Raw genomic sequence first — 16,982 nt, 5'->3', positions numbered from 1 at the left:
CGATGCACAGGGCAACTCCTCAACACGAAGAATTATCTGCCCCGGATGCCAGTAGTGCTGAAGTTGGGAAACCCTGATCTAAATCAGTCCTCCTCCTTCCGAGGGGGGGGATTTTATCCACAATTTTTTTTGCAGATGAAGGAGCACGAGGCTGTGATGAGGTTCCTGGGTCCATCTCGCCTCAAAAGTTGAACTTTTTTCATTGTTCATCCTTTATTGCAATTACTTGCAGACACGTATTTGCCTGAGTCTTCCACTGTTCTCTGTGGTTTGAGATAGGATGTGTCCTGATTTTATGCCACGGCATAGTGTTATAATGACAGTGCCTGGCGTTCTCTGTGGAGATGGCCTACTGGCTGGCACTTGTCCTGGAACTGAAGTAGTCTGACCCTAATTCAGTAATCTATGAGAAGATTCCTTTTGAGAGAACAAAAGTTAAGGACTTGTGATTATATCTCTAGATTATCAGGGAACATTAGTGACCTGAACATTACTTTCGAAAGGTTTCTATTTAAGTCTACGTATTTGATATTTGAACCTAATAAGTTTAAGCTGTATTCCGAATGTCTGTCTATAAGCCACGGGATCCCGCTTCATGAAAGCATGGTGTTAGAAAAAAAATGCTCTTGTAGTACTAAAAATTACCAGTAGAGGGTGGCAAAACCCTGCATTTCTCCATAGCTTGGTGGCTTTTCATCTGATATTTTAATATAACAATTTTTTTCTATTTTAGGTCCAGATATTTGGAAGTTTTAAAACAGGCCTGTATTTACCTACGAGGTTAGTACATTTATGGCACTTTTAAGGGATTGTACATTTTTTTAGAGTGTATGCGCTTTGACTGTTGAATGTGTAAGAGTTGAAACAAAAACAGATTTATGAAACAAAAATTCACTTACCTGTATTTTATTTGAATTATCTTGAGGTAGAATATCACTGCAGAGAACTGTTCAACCCCGTAACTTAACCCACTATCACAGATGTTAATGTAATATTACGGTAAAACACCTGATTATGCTCTAGAACTTTGTATTCTCTGGAATGCCAGGTCTCTCATTTTTTATTAAGAACTCATACTATTAGCTCCTGTTCCAGTGTTCTGATTCAGAAAATCAGGGTACAAACTCTTCTCTGAGGGAAGTCTTGGTCTTTTCAGGCCTCTTGTTTGTTTCGGTCTTCTCAAATGAGGGCTGTCTTGGCCCATAGCTGGGGGTGGGGGCGTGTGTGTTGGGGGTGATTTTGGGGGTTAGTAAGACTTCCTTGAGGAGTGAGTACCTGCTCTCTAAGAATTGAAATGTGGTCTTTACGAAGCAAAAACATTTCATGATGTTTTTGTCATTATTGTGGTAAGAGCACTCAACCTGAGATTTACCCTTCTAACACATGTTCAAGTGCACTATAGGTGTCCATCGTGTTTTTCATTTGAGTTTGATTCAGTCTACTTTACCCAAACTTAAAATGTGTTAAAGTGGATGGATCCTAGCAATTTCCATTCTTCCCATTGCTGTCTTAGGCCTACAAAAGCCATAAAATATTCAACTTTGAGTCCGTTAATATTTTTCCTTATTTAGGTTCTGAGCCTCAGCAAAACCTGAGTCACTCTTTCTAATAATTTAATTAAATTTTATGAGCAGTACTACATTTACCTAGCTCAGATCTGAAAAGAGCACACACATAATTACAATGAAAAGTCTGGATCCCACCTCTCTCCCCCAGTTTCTCTCCTTGGAGGAAGTGCTATTACCAGTTCTTTGCATATCTTTCCAGAGATATTCTATGCATATAAAAGGAAATGTGTGTTTCTTCCTTTTGTACACAAATGGTAGCATACTAGATACACTGCCTGCATCTTGCTTTTTATACTTAATAATGTAAGTCACAATCAGTTAACCTCATTCACTTGGAAGGTCTTAAGTTTTTTAGTAGCAGAAGCCTTTATGAACAGGAAACGTTAACTGGTGTTTTTGAGGTGTTACTTCTTTTAAAATCACCCCGGGAAATGACCAGGAGAAGGAGAAGGTTGTTAAAATCACCAGTTTCCACTTCCTCTCTAAGAACAGTCCTCACCAACACATTTAGTCTTCACTGGGCAGGGTGAGAAATAGAGTTCCATTGTACTGACCTGCTGTTTGTAGCTTGAATGAGTTAAAGTAAGTACAGTTTCTCACTTCTTGAAACAACTCTTGTGTGTGCTCTGTGTTCAGTGACATCGATCTTGTGGTGTTTGGGAAGTGGGAGAACCTACCCCTCTGGACCCTGGAAGAAGCTCTTCGGAAGCATAAGGTTGCAGATGAGGATTCAGTGAAAGTTCTAGACAAAGCAACTGTAAGTTCTTCAGCATTTCATCTTAAACTCTCTGGTTACTTATGCATGAAACTTGTAAAATTAAGACTTAATTTTGGGGAGCACCGTCGGACTGTGAGTGAATTATTCCTTCCTTTTGTTAATGATCACGGTGCTTGTACATAAAAAGTTGTGTTTGTGAGACAAATGAATTATTCTGGTTGTACATTTCTTTAAAAAATATTATTCAATTTATCATACATAATACTGTAGAGATTTTTTAATATAAAAAACGTAAGTACAAATGTGAATAGCTGATAAAGTTTATAGTTGCATAGCTGTTGCTTTTCTATCATATTTTGTATCCTTGAAGAATTGTATTAATTGAAATTTTGTAAATCAAGTCATATTTTAACTAACGGAATGGACATTAAAGAATTTTCACAGAAGCTCATTAGAAATAAATATGTCTATTTTAGAAGCTTGGATTTTTGCATATTAGGTTTTATTAGAGCAAAACAACATGTATTGTTTTTTATTAAAAGCTGTTAATTTGGAAATCCAGTTCTGTACACAAAGTTTGCTGGCCTGAGTTTCCTAATGCGTGGTAGAAATAGAGCTTTTTTTTTTAAAGAATTCCTGATATCGCATATAAATCATCCTCTCATTTTTCATTTGAGAATAATTCTTACATTTTAAGTTCTCTTGTTAGGTTGTTTTTTGGGCTGTTTGCAAAACTGACCAAAAAGGCCAGCGACTTACTGTGTGTGACTTAAGAATCTAGCAGTTTTCGGGCTTCCCTGGTGGCGCAGTGGTTGAGAATCTGCCTGCCAATGCAGGGGACACGGGTTCGAGCCCTGGTCTGGGAAGATCCCACATGCCGCGGAGCAACTAGGCCCGTGAGCCACAATTACTGAGCCTGCGCGTCTGGAGCCTATGCTCTGCAACAAGAGAGGCCGCGATAATGAGAGGCCCGCGCACCGCGATGAAGAGTGGCCCCCACTTGCCACAACTAGAGAAAGCCCTCGCACAGAAATGAAGACCCAACACAGCCAAAAATAAATAAATAAAAATTAAAAAAAAAAAAAAAAGAATCTAGCAGTTTTCTTATTGGAAATAGTTTGGTGCTGTGGGCTGACGTTCATAATTCTTGATTTTCTTGAGTTGGAAACTGTTCTCCAAAGTATATTAATGTTGAGAAAGTTTTTGTTATCTGATTTCAAAACTCTCAGTTAGTAGAAATTACAAAATATATTGCATGAGGTTAAATGCTAAATATGTAATGTAAAATATCTAGAAGGCCAAGTCAACTATGGTACGGAGTGTTCAGAATACTCAGTGTTTTTATGTCCTCATGAGGAGGTCAAGACCTCAAGTCTGATAACCTTCCATCCCCTGATTTTGTCATTTAATTTGGTTAAAGTTTTAAATTTTACCTGTCTTCTCTTTCTAGGTACCTATTATTAAATTAACAGATTCTTTTACCGAAGTGAAAGTTGATATCAGCTTTAATGTACAGAATGGTGTGAGAGCAGCTGACCTCATCAAAGATTTTACCAAGGTCAGAGAAGTTATAGTGTTTATTCGGTGAAAATACTAGAAATGGAGTTGTGTTTTGAGATTCTGTTGTGGTGGTGTTCTGATATACTTGGCTAAACTATTTTTATATGTGTATCGCTGACAAATGCTTCTTTTCTGTGCAGTGGTTTTACTTTCCTTGAACCTGCTTGTAATAATCAGTAATTTATAATGTGACCTCAAGTAAGAATTAAGGGTTGAGGAAGCTTTTGAAGAACTTCTCTCCAAGAGTTCAGATTAAGACCCTCTCTAGGGAGCCTTTTCTAGATTTTAATTCCCAAGTCACCTGTAAGATAGGTCCTGCAGGTGTCCTTAGCTTATCTTGAAGTGGTTTAAGTCTGTTTCTGCTTATTCTGTTTTCTTCCCAGATAGGGCAGAATTTGTCTACATCATCTTCAGAACATTTCACATGCTTAAACCCATCAGCTTTTTTCTCCCAAAACTAAAAACTGTGAACTGCTTTGGCTTATGTAGAATATCATTTCTCTCCATTCACAATGTTGTTTTTTTTTTTAAATAAATGTATTTATTTTATTCATTTTTTAATTTTTGGCTGCATTGGGTCTTCGCTGCTGCACGCGGTTTTCTCTAGCTGCTGAGAGCGGGGCCTACTCTTCGTTGCAGTACGCGGGCTTCTCACTGCTGTGGCTTCTCTTGTTGCGGAGCACGGGCCCTAGAGCACGCGGGCTTCAGTAGTTGTGTTGCATGGGCTCAGTAGTTGCAGAACGTGGGCTCTAGAGCGCAGGCTCAGTAGTTGTGGCACACGGGCTTAGTTGCTGTGTGGCATGTGGGATCTTCCCGGACCAGGGCTCGAACCCATGTCCCCCGCATTGGCAGGCGGATTCTTAACCACTGCGCCACCAGGGAAGCCCCCACGATGTTTTGTTTTTTTAGCAGCTCTTCAGGTTCACCTTTTTCTTTTTATGTCAGAAAAAATTTTAACTCTCCTGTGGTAAACATTATATTCTTGTATAAATGAGCAGAGTATAGAAAAGCAGAAAAAGAAAAGAAATATTATCTGTAATCCCACTCTTTTGGAGGTATTGGGTGTGTATAAAGTTTCTTTTTACCAGAAAGAAACTTTTTAAAAAATTGAGAATAACACGTATGATAAAAAATCTTACCAGTATAAAAGGGTAGTAAAAAGTGAGTCACCCTTATACCTTATATGCTTAGATCAGCTTCATAGGATGTGCCTTCATCAGCTTTTTTTCTTTGCTTGTTTATCCTCTTCTTGAAATTTTTAACAAAAGGAATATAGCACACTATGTACAAGATGTCTAATACTTTTTTTTTAACTTAATATTTTGGTGGGTTTTTCTGTATCAGTACAGTCAGGGTTCCTTCATTCTTTTCACTGACTACATGGTTGTCCCATGTCAGGATTATTGTGCTTTGTGTAGCACTTCCCTGGTGTTGCTTCCAGTGGTTTTTTCTGTTACAAAAAGTGCTTGGTGAACATCCTTCCATGCCTACATCTTTCTTTACACTAATAAATTGTAGGAAGATTCCCAGAAGTGGAATTTCTGGGTCAGAGGATATATGCAGAAAAAATTCTGTTGGAAATTTGCCTAGTTGTTCTTTAAAGAGACTATATTTCTGAGTTCAACTGTAGTGTTTAAAAATGATTATTTCTCCATATTTTTGTTGTTTCTCATGCTTGCTTACTTTGCCATGATTTGCAAAAGTATCAACTTTTTTCTTATGGAAGCAGTTTGTTTTCATTGTAAGCGTCAAGAAAAGAGTGGAAATCACTAGTAATTCTACCACCCCTAGGTAATGGCTGTTGACTTCTTTCTCGATGTTTGTGCCTGCTTTGTTCCCCTCAGCGTCCCTAGCCTAGGGCCTGGCTTGTGGAGAGTGCTTAACGAGTGTGTGCCTGAGTGAAAGACAGACTCACACTGTCCGTATTTGCCAGCATGGATGCTCTCGCCCTTCTTTGTAAAGCACGGAAGGTGGGTCTGTGTGTTCACCTGCCCACATGGAGAGCAGCAGGCAGGATGGCTCCTGCTCCCGGGCCCTGCAGAATCATCTGAAGGATCCTGGTCTGCCTGTGGAGTGCCACCTGCAAGAAGTGATCCTTTAAAATCCCACTGACTTAGTGCTTTAAGAGATGGGAATTCCCTGGTGGTCCAGTGGTTAGGACTCTGCGCTTTCACTACATGGGGCCTGGATTCGATTCCTGGTCGGGGAACTAAGATCCTGCAAGCTGGGAGGTGTGGCCAAAAAAAAAAAAAAAAGAATTGAGACGTTGTCCTGTACTGTTTCTGTTACCTATTTACCGAATTGAATATTATTCGGTAATGGTCATAAATGAGTGTCACAAAATAGGTATTGCTAGCGTTTCTGTCCTGTAGTGAGTGCTTGGGTGCTGTCATTTACGTCTACATGTTTTAGATCTTAGATGTGAGGAGACAATCCTTAATACTTATAGCTTACTTTTTTATAGCTTGTTTTTAAAATAGAAAATTAAGTATATTACATATGTCCACCAAAGTTTGTAATGTAAGGACCAGTTTATACTTAGAGACCATATATGCTGTTAATGCTTAGAGCTATTATTGATGTAGGAATTCATTGAAAATACAATTTTCTTTTCCAGAAATATCCTGTATTACCATACTTGGTATTAGTATTGAAACAGTTCTTATTACAGAGGGACCTTAATGAAGTATTTACAGGTGGAATTGGTTCTTATAGTCTCTTTTTAATGGCAGTAAGTTTCCTTCAGGTAAGTTGTACCATACTAGTGTACACTAAACATTTTTTAAAATAAATCAGTTGGGAATCATTTTGGAAAAAATTTAAATCAGGCTCTAATTAGAGTGTTTCCCTTGATTACTTATGACTTTTCCCTTTGAACTAGGTACCTTTTTATAATTTAGCAAATAAGTACTTTAAAATCCCTAGGGAAGAATATTTTTTTTAAATTTTTAATCCCATGTGCTCTAGTATTTTTGAGACTTTTCACTGCAAATTTTAGCATGCAGAAGTATGGTGTGGTTTCCATAGGTGTAAATAGTAATACAAATGCCAAAATTAAGAATGTCTTCTAAGCAACTACTCTTGTAAGTTTAGCTGGAATTGAGATTTGCTGTCTGGTTAAGATGAGTTAGAAGTCTTAATCTCGTCAGTGAGCGTGTTTATGTGGCGCAGTGTTGCCAACTGCGTGACTCTGCTGGTGAGTCAGAATGACTTCCCTGATGTTGGGCCAAGCCCACGCTCTCAGCATCCTGGGGCAGCTGTAAAATTCAGCCTTATAAATTGTCCCCCACCAGGTCCCCCCACACCCATGGGGCTTTAATTTAGGTTGTCTATAACAGAAGTACTATTACGATTAGCCTGCTCTAACTCCATGACCTATTGGCTGCTATGCTAAACCAAAATTATAATAATACTGTTTATAGAAGTTAGGATGTCATTTATTATCCTCACCTTGAATTTAGAGAAAGTCCAATATAATTTTTTTTCTTCTCATTTTAGTTACATCCCAGGGAAGATGCTTGCATCCCCAATACAAACTATGGTGTTCTCTTAATAGAATTTTTTGAATTATATGGACGACACTTCAATTATTTAAAGACTGGCATCCGGATAAAGGATGGTGGTTCCTATGTGGCCAAAGATGAAGTACAGAAAAATATGCTAGATGGCTACAGGCCATCCATGCTTTATATTGAAGATCCTTTACAACCAGGTATTGAATTTAGGTAAATCTATGGACATGCAAAGAAAAAGGCCTTGGGAATTCCCTGGCAGTCCAGTGGTTAGGACTCCGCGCTTTCACTGCTGAGGGCCTGGGTTCAATCCCTGGTCGGGGGAACTGAGATCCCGCAAGCCTCGCGGTGCGGCCAAAAAAAGAAAAAGAAAGAAAAGGGCGTTGTCAGTCATCATATTGTACTTTAAACTCTCTTCAGATGAAAAATTAAGGATTAACTTGTAATTGTAGTCATTTTTTTTCCTCAAAATATTTTATAAGCAAACACATGAACATAAACACACACACACAGCAGAAGAACACATTGCAGACTTCCAAATGAGTTGAGTTGGGAGTAGAATCCATTCGACTCTTAAAGGCAAAGGAGAATGGGTATTAACTATTTGGGTGGGTTTGCGCATCTCCAGTTTGGTGCCATTTTTCTTCTTTTTCGAGTCCTCACTGCTCCTGATTCTAACCAGTTGTCAGCTGGCGCTTTAAGTGAGGATTTTGAGGTCCTTAGAGGGAGTGAGCACGCTCATATGTCTCAGAATTCCTGAGAAAAAGGGTACCAAGAGATAGTTTAGTTTCCCTTTGGACCCCTTCTTACCTCTTTAATTTTGCGTAGTCTCCCTGTGCTTTTTCCAGCTTTATGTTGGCTTAAAAGTGAGCAGAAAATGAATTCCTCCTGTGCTTTCATGATGCTGTGTTTGCTTGCTTGTATCCTAGTTTTTCTGGGCAATGTTTTTTCCTGATATAATTGTAAAATATTTAGAGTCCGTGTTATCGGACTTCAATGGAAATGCTTTTAGTCATTTGCTTTAATGTATTGGCCTTGAAAATGAGTAAGGAAAGAGAGTTGAGAGAGTAGTTGCCTAGGAGCCCTTTTCTGGCTTGATGAGCCATCTTATAAACATTAATAGTTCTGTGTGGTGACTTCCCTGGCGGTCCAGTGGTTAAGACTCCGCGCTTCCAATGTAGGGGGCTCAGGTTCGATCCCTGGTCGGGGAACTAGGATTCCATATGCCGCACAGTGCGGCAAAAAAAAAAAAAAAAAAAAAGTTCTGTGTTTATTCATTGAGGAAATAAATGTTCACTGGGAGCCTACCCTACATAAAGGACACAAAGGTTTTTTCAGCAAGATGGTCCTTGCTTTTTAGGAGCTTATAATTTAGTGCAGGAGATGTCTGTATACCTACCAAGCAAAAAATAAGTATTTATAATTTAGCTTGGTTTCCCTCTTAGGGAAAAACAGGCAGTTACTTCTTTTATTTGCATGACTGTGTATGGGATAGTCCTGTTGGGCCAGAAGACATTTAGGCAATTTATATGCCATAAGAACATATTTATGCGTGATGCACACGTTTATAGAGTCTGGGGAGCTGTGGGACCGACTGACAGCTCAGATTCTGAGTGCAGCTCTAGCAGGATAGTGAGTGCCCTTGCTCTCCCAGAAGAGGGCTCACAAACATTTAGTTCATATTAAGCCACGGTAGGTTTTAATATCTTATGTATATATTTCTTTTAAAGGTAATGATGTTGGAAGGAGTTCATATGGGGCCATGCAAGTGAAACAGGCCTTTGATTATGCCTACGTTGTTCTGAGTCACGCTGTATCGCCAATAGCAAAGTACTATCCCAACAACGAAACGGAGAGGTAAAAGTTTAACTAAAATCAGCCCATTGGGTCAAAATTGGTTGTGGCTTCTTATCTTCAAATTAATGTACCTCCCCTCTTTTTTTTTTAAACACTTGCAGCATATTAGGTAGAATAATTAGAGTAACAGATGAAGTTGCCACATATAGAGATTGGATATCAAAGCAGTGGGGCTTGCAGAATAGGCCTGAGCCTTCATGCAACGGTAAGAGTTTTTCATCGATTGAGTATTAGAGGCTTTTCTGTGTTGTGTGTGCTTAATGGGAAGAAACGTTTTCCAATCTTTTGCCACTCTTTCAGGAAATGGTGTTACCTTGATAGTAGATACTCAGCAGTTAGATAAATGTAATAATAATCTATCTGAAGAAAATGAAGCCCTTGGAAAATGTAGAAGTAAAACTTCGGAATCTGTTAGTAAACACTCTTCAAACTCTTCATCAGGTCCAGTGTCTTCCTCTTCTGCTACACAGTCCAGCTCTAGTGACGTCGTAAGTATGAAGACCTCGTTTTCTAAACCTAGACCCTTAGGAGTTCTGCTGGGGGTAACTCTATCTAGAGAGCCAAGGCTAGCTCATTTTCTTATTTGTCCCTGGGAAATTTTAATAACTTTATGATTGTACTTTTTCTCAACATGGTGTTCAAATTTTCAAGCATACAGCCAAAAGTGAAAGGATTTTAGTGAACATCTATATACACCACCACTAGATTCTACCATTAACATTTTACTGGCTTATCACAGAGCTGTCCCTTCATTCACCAGTTCATCTTATTCTTTGATACATTTCAAAGTATTGCAGACATTAGCACACTTCCCACCAAGTACTGTTGTGTGCTCATCATTAACCACAGTTCAGTGTTTGTCTGGTTTTTTCTTTTGATATAAAATTAACGTATAAGGAAATCTTAATTATACATTTACTAAATTTTAACAAATGCATACACATGTGTAACCCCAAATCCTAACAAGATATAGACTATTACCATCACTCCAAAGAGTTCCCTCATGATGTTTTCAAGTAAATTCCCAATCTTACCCTCAGAGGTAACCACCGTTACGATTTTCTAATACCATAGATTAGTTTTGTCTGTTTCAAAATTTTATATAAATGGGATATATACTCTCTTGTTCACCATTAAGAAATGTACAACTTCAGCGTTTTTTTTTTTAGCATATTTATAATATTGTGCAGCTATACCACTATCTAATTCCAGGACATTTCCATCACCCCAAAAACAAACCTATTAGCAGTCCCTAATTTCTTCTCTCCCCCTGTGCTCTGGAAATCCCTAATCTACTTTCTGTCTTATCCTGAGTTTACTTAAAATCAAGATCTATTAATAAAATGGGCTTTATTGGCTTCATTAAGTGTATAACATAAAATAATCTAAATATGGAAGAGGGGTAGTTTTTTGTTGTCGACGATGACCATTTATCGTAATGGAGTCATAAATACTCACATGCAGGATCTACCGGTGTGCAGTTCTGGTTCCTAGAGCAGAGCTGTGGAGGACAGAACGCTGAGCTAGATGTCACAGACACAGAGGGGCGAAAGCAGACACGGCCTCGAGAAGGGAGCCTTAGGGACTGAGAGTATGTGTCTCTGAAATGCTGGGCAGAGTGTGAGGGCGAAGGGTAGAGCTGAGGAAAGAGTAGCAGTCATGGCCCGAGCAGCCCAGAAACAGGTGGGCTCAGACCAGTGTGTCTGGGAAGTCTGATCCACTCGGTGTGTTTAGTTGGAGGGAGCACTGATCTGTCATCGCAGACTCTGAGAGACTGAGCTTTGTAAAGTGACTGTTTTGTATTTGGTTGAAGACATTGAATCAGGGACTGGGACCTAGGTCCTCACTCTTTACCGTGCTCGTTCCACTATACCATGGTTCATTTTCTGTAAATAAAAATGCAAATAAACTTGGACCTCTATGAGCTCCGTCAAGGCCGATTAACAAGGTCAGGCGTGGGCAGTGGATTTAACAATGAACAGAAACCCTCTGATAGAATAAGCCACTTTAGATGTTTGGAAGAAAACTTAAGCAGTTAATTTTATAAATTCCTCAGTGTGCTTCCTTTAACTCCCAAATATTTATTAGACTTAGTCCAGAGAGTGCTTAGCTGAAGTTGTTTTCCTTTCTTACTATTGAATGTCTAAATTATTACTGTGTCACATTATAATTCATGTGACTTGTGTTAGGATTCCGATGCGACACCGTGCAAAACCCCGAAACAGCTGCTCTGCCGCCCGTCCACTGGGAACCGGGTAGGGTCGCAGGATGTGTCCTTGGAGTCCTCTCAGGCAGGCGGGAAAATGCAGAGCACCCAGACCACTAACATATCCAACAGCACCAACAAATCCCAGGTGTGTGGAATTTGTGTTTTTGATTGTTTAGTATTCAGTATAGAATATTTAGAGTTTTGTACATGCATATACATACATACCTATGTATCCATACACATTATGCGTTTAAAGAAAGCTTCTAGGTTAAAAAACAAACATATTTTGTTCTAAGAGGTGCCAAAGCATGACAGTGCTTCTAGTAACAGGACGTCCTGAGGATCTTTGTGAGACACCATTGTAGCATAAACCTTTGTGGGAATCTAGCACCTGGTCCTTATAAGATGTCCCGGCCAACCCACCTTATTACAGATTCAGCATAAAAAAAAATTGCTTCAAGTTGTAAAAAGTTTCAGCTGTACTTGAAGTAAACTCACGTGAAGTTTTTGCATGACCTCATTGCAGTGTTGTGCACATCTGGGAATAACATATCCTTTTTTATTTTAAAATTCAATACCTAGTTGCCTGTGTTGAACTGATCAGACAGCAGTCAGCCATGGTCCGCTGATTAGCTTTAGCTTTGACTTAAAAAGGCCACAGAGACACTCTATTGTAAGTTTTTCAGTTGCCTGAAATTTTATTCATCATGAGTAATGAATCAAAATGAGGAGAAGAAGTCATTTCGTACTAGAATCTGGCCTAAGGCCATCACACCCTCTCCCAGTACATCAGGGACCCTGGGGAAGGCCCCTTGGCAGTACAGATTGACTGTTAATTGGCAGTACAGATTGACTGTTAATGTCAGTCACCTCATGTGTGACTTGACTCGCAGAATCCACTTTACCTATAGTCATGTGCACCAAACACAGACTCGTTTAGAAATGGCAGTTAAAGTGACACGTGATAGCAGGAAAGGAGTGGCCAGCTGTGGTGACCCCTGACCTGGCAACACACCTGCATGTCTGACAGCTTCTTCCAGTAATGCCATTTGTTATGTGGTGTACTGGTTGATAGGTTCCTTAAGAAAAGCCTTACATTCCATATACTCTGTTAAGAAGACAGGGCTTCTTCTTAACAGAAGAAGTGGTCTATGTTTTTTGATATTTAAAAGTTTTAGGGCCCGAGAGAGTTAACCCCTGTAGCATCGTTTTCTGCCTGCTAGATAAAGTCAGCATATTCCTAGTTATGAAAGCTCCCCGAGGCAGGTCTTAGCAAGTGCTCTGTTGAATCTGCAATACTGATGTCTTTTTGACCGCTTTCCTTCTCTGCAGCCTGGATCAACAAGGCTCTTTCGTTCTTCCAGCAAAGGCTTCCAAGGTACAACCCAAACAAGCCATGGTTCCTTGATGACAAACAAACAACATCAAGGCAAATCAAATAATCAGTATTACCATGGCAAAAAGAGGAAACACAAGAGGGACGCCCCCCTCTCAGACCTTTGTAGATAGTCGGCGTTGTACGATGGACTGTCTTCTGTGTGCAATGATCTCATGCTCAGGACAGTTGGATAGGGACTCCTGGGAGACATTCGGGAGCCTTACACTGTTCAGACGTTGATTTAGCAACTGCGTTTTTTCCCAGCTCGCCACGGAATGGATCATGAAGACTGACAACTGCAAAAACAAAAAGCAAGCAAAAAAGGGGAAAAAAAAGGCTGCTCATTTGATAAGTCATATGCTATAACAGGGTCATTTTAAGATTTAAAGCTTGAATGTAAAATAAATCTATTTCTCATTGGCTTTATGCAGAGTTATAGGGAATAGTATTCAGCGGGTAGGGTGATAGAAACAAGAAACAATTTCAGAGGATGGGGTGGGGAAGGAAAACACAGGTATCTTATAGGAAGTCCAGATTTCAAAGGGGAAAGTGATCTGTGCATGTTTTTTTTTTTTTTAATATTTTTGCATATATTTACCATTTTATTGTGTGTATATATAGATGACCATATAGGAAATTGATATTTGTAATAGTGGATTTGTTAATACTTTTTACATAACATTACTGTTTAAATTGTAAACAGATTTTTCTCAGGATTAGTTTGAAAAATAATCTGAATTGTCATCTTAACATCCATCTATAGGGAAGTGATTAGTTCTATTACTCAATTTGTTTCCTCAACATTGAAATGACTTAATAGAACCCTTGTGACCTGCTGCAAAAATTTTCCTCTCTAAAGAAAAGGTTATGGTGGCAAATGACGTTTACTTTATTTTGTAAAAAAAAAAAAAAAAAAAAAAAATGTACTATGTACTTTTGTGTAAACACTGAAAAATCTCTAGTCATCTCTAAGAATTAACTTGCGACTGTTTTCTATAGTGCTGTCGTCTTGGGCAATGGGCAATTACATGACTTTGTGTTTGTTTCCTTTGCAGTCTTTTTTTTTTTTTTTTTTTTTCTTCCTAATAGGAAAAAAAAAAAAAAGGCCACCCACGTCTGGTCCCATTCCTGTTGCAGTGAAACCTCGAGTTCCACAGACGTTGCATGCTGGCTCCTCTAACCCTGTGTGCTGCGTGTGCTTGTTTTTCTCATCTCTTATTCTTTTTTAAATTCATGCTAAACTACTGTGGGAGAGAATAACTGTAAACAGCTTTAATTAAATCATACTTATAAAAAACTATTTTCTTATACTCCACTTTATGCTTTTGGTATTGTTGATCTTTAAAAATTAAATGGTCTTTGATAATGGATCTATTTTGTATTGCCTTATTAAGACCAAATAACTTCTTGTCATCCCATTCTTTATCCTCTCCTTTCATGGAATTGTTATCTTTAATTAAAACTTTTTTAAACATTGGCTTGTTTCAATCATACTGTAAATTTTGGTTGTGGTCAGTTTTGAGTGCAAATGAGATGTATAATTCTGTTATTCATCACATGTTGAGTATGAAACTCGGTTGGGAATATTTAATAGAATGTAAGTGATGTTTCTGAAAATGCTTCCTTTCAAGGTGAACACTCATGTTTAGCATCAGTATGTCTGGCTCTGTTAATTACAGCCATTTCTGAGATGAGATTCTTTTATAAATATATACATATAAAGTACTATTGGCTTTTAGGAATTTCTTTTATATACATTTATGAAATACTGAAGACCAATCAGACCATTAATGGACACTTAGTGCAACTTTTTATAAAGAAAATAATGCTAAAATAAGACCAAAACTGATGTCATCACTGAAATTAACAGTTTTCAATAAGTTCGTATTTTAATTCACAGCAAAAAAATGTGTTCCAGAACTGGAAGTTCATAATACTTGTGTAAACCGTGGAAGATTTTAAATGTGATGTTATTTTGACAATGTTTTAAATTTTAGAGTCACATTTTATTCTGATCAGAATTTTTATCAAGATGTTGAGCTTCTGTTTTTTTGAAACTAGTTTGTCATAACATATTGTGCATAATCACAGTATTTATTTTCTAGGACTATTGTGAATGTGTAGACTTATGTTTACTGCTAAGGGAACAATTATTTATAAAATAATATTAAATCCAGTATTAGCTGCCTATTTCAGACACTTAATACTTGCAGAGATCCATGTTACATTTACCACACTGAAGTTTTTTTTTAAAGAATCACCCTCATTGTTGAAAGTAAATGTACTCTTAGGGTGCAGATATTAGTGTTTCAATAAGCATGTGATTATATTAAGGTGGTGGTAGCGGGAAGATAATCTTGATTCCATTGGGAATCTTAGGTTTTCGTAAATTTATTGGGAAAATAGTTTTTCCTGTACTGCTGACGTTTCTTTTTGGTAAACAGTATCTTTCTAAAAGAAAAGCATGAAGGAGAAATTGAGGTGTGTACATTTCCTCAAATGACCAGCATTGTATTCGTGAATACTGTGTATCTTGCAATGAACGGTGTGGAAGCTGTTCATTTTTCAACCTGAAGTAAAATACTTTCAAGAACTTTTAGTTTGCCTGCTCATTTGTTTTGTACATCTCATCTCTGTATTTGACTCCCGTCTTTTTTCTTTTCTGAGTTTAAATACTTTCTATAAAGATTTTGTGAATATGTCAGAAACATGCCATTTAAATATTATAGTCCATCCATATCCATGAGTCATAACCTTCCTTTGCTAGTACTTGTAGAATGGGGTTTTACAAATCCTGCCTCACTGTGGTGACATTTCTCTGGCAGTGGCGTGCGTGTACCTGGTTGGTGTGGAAGCTCCTTAAAAAGTCATAATAAACTTTTCAAAATACTGGTTTTTAGAGGTGCTGATGGGTCAAAGAGGTGTCAGCACAAAACCTGAGTGGTTATGCTTTGATGATAAAGGTAAATGCATTTTTTCTTCCATTTTTAAGGTGTCCGTGAAGGTGCCCAGTTTTTAGTGTCTTTGATTTGTAAGGAGATGTTGCACGTGGCTTGCAAATCGAGCTTTGATCTGTGGGATCCACTGGTTTTACGTGTGGTCGCCCTCCAGTCTTCACCAGTTGACCATATTATATTTTTGTCCTGTTTTGAGTGTTTTATCTTTCCTTGCATTTTGAGCCTCTCATTAATATTTAGGTTTAATATTTAGGTCATTTGCTTTGGCTCCAGATATTCCTGGATAAAGTCTTCACAGAGCAAAACACGTGAGGTAGGGAGAGCATTTTTAATAGCCTTTTTTCCTCTGGAGTCTTAAATCTCCTTGTGTTTTCTTTTCATTGCCTTAACCTATGGCCTAGTGTTTGGGGGTTCTGAACTGTAGGTGGGTCACAAGAGAGTATGGCTGCTCTGAGCCGCAGGACCCTATCGCTGTGACGTGTATTCATTGCGAAGACCTCCCCGATGACTAGGACGTAGTTTTTTAAGTTGCTCTGTAGAAATCCCTAGGAATCACCATGGGTATTATTGATAAGTTTTGCTGATATTTTTATTGTTCATGGCATATCTTCTCAACTTTAATATCGATCTAAAGTTAGAAACCAATCAGTTCCCTCAATTATCACACGCTGTTGATTTCTTAGTGTTTCAGTCACTAACTTGGAATGTTGATAGGAAATTGGTTGCTTCTCAATTAACTTTTCAAGCATTAAATGGTAAAGTATAAAAAATATTCCCAATTTTGCTGAGATAAATATTAAAATGTCAAAATTAATAATCAGAAGAGTTTATGCTTATCCATCAGTTCTTACTCTCATTAAAGTGTTTGAATTAGTGGAAAGCAACATTCTCGTATTTTGTGAGCAGAGTATTCAATAAATGACTCTATTAAACCTGAGTAGGAAAGTTATAGTTAATAGTTACTCTTTATCCTAATTTTCATCAGTGACATCTAGTGAAATGTGTAGAGAGAGGATGATGTAGCATTGAAGTGGGATCAAAGATACGTGTAAGTAATTCTTTGCAAGTGGTGTCTTTACCTTGTCTCAGTTTCTAAACCTCAAGACTCTTAACTGCCTGCAATTTTGTCAGAACATTTATGGGTGGGATAATGTTAAAGAACGAATTTTAATATGTTACTTGATGGTTACCATAACTAAGAAACAAGCCAGATTTTACTCCAG

The 16,982-nt window shown here is 38.1% G+C and overlaps 1 protein-coding gene and 1 long non-coding RNA gene across 5 annotated transcripts in view; one reads left to right on the top strand and one right to left on the bottom strand.

The window, feature by feature from the left end:
* TENT4B (terminal nucleotidyltransferase 4B) overlaps positions 1-15,395 on the top strand; it is a 63,465-nt gene extending 48,070 nt beyond the window's left edge. Inside the window, exons 3-12 of one of the 4 annotated variants that reach the window (XM_082366654.1) lie at positions 734-780; positions 2,205-2,325; positions 3,737-3,844; positions 6,464-6,592; positions 7,345-7,558; positions 9,089-9,215; positions 9,317-9,420; positions 9,657-9,703; positions 11,405-11,569; positions 12,757-15,395. In XM_082366654.1, coding sequence (XP_082222780.1) covers positions 734-780; positions 2,205-2,325; positions 3,737-3,844; positions 6,464-6,592; positions 7,345-7,558; positions 9,089-9,215; positions 9,317-9,420; positions 9,657-9,703; positions 11,405-11,569; positions 12,757-12,933 — 1,239 coding nt within the window. In that variant the 3' untranslated portion in view covers positions 12,934-15,395. Of the gene's footprint in view, positions 1-733; positions 781-2,204; positions 2,326-3,736; positions 3,845-6,463; positions 6,593-7,344; positions 7,559-9,088; positions 9,216-9,316; positions 9,421-9,515; positions 9,704-11,404; positions 11,570-12,756 lie in introns of all 4 variants that reach the window. The other 3 variants (XM_082366653.1, XM_082366656.1, XM_082366655.1) reach the window with 3 other exon arrangements.
* Positions 1-16,982, bottom strand: part of LOC309616285 — a 409,627-nt gene that overhangs the window by 192,074 nt on the left and 200,571 nt on the right. The gene's annotated exons all lie outside the window — the stretch shown is intronic.

This window comes from Balaenoptera borealis (assembly GCF_965194805.1).
Source record: "Balaenoptera borealis genome assembly, chromosome: 19".
NCBI lineage: Eukaryota > Metazoa > Chordata > Mammalia > Artiodactyla > Balaenopteridae > Balaenoptera > Balaenoptera borealis.
This window is presented reverse-complemented; position numbering and strand designations above follow the sequence as displayed.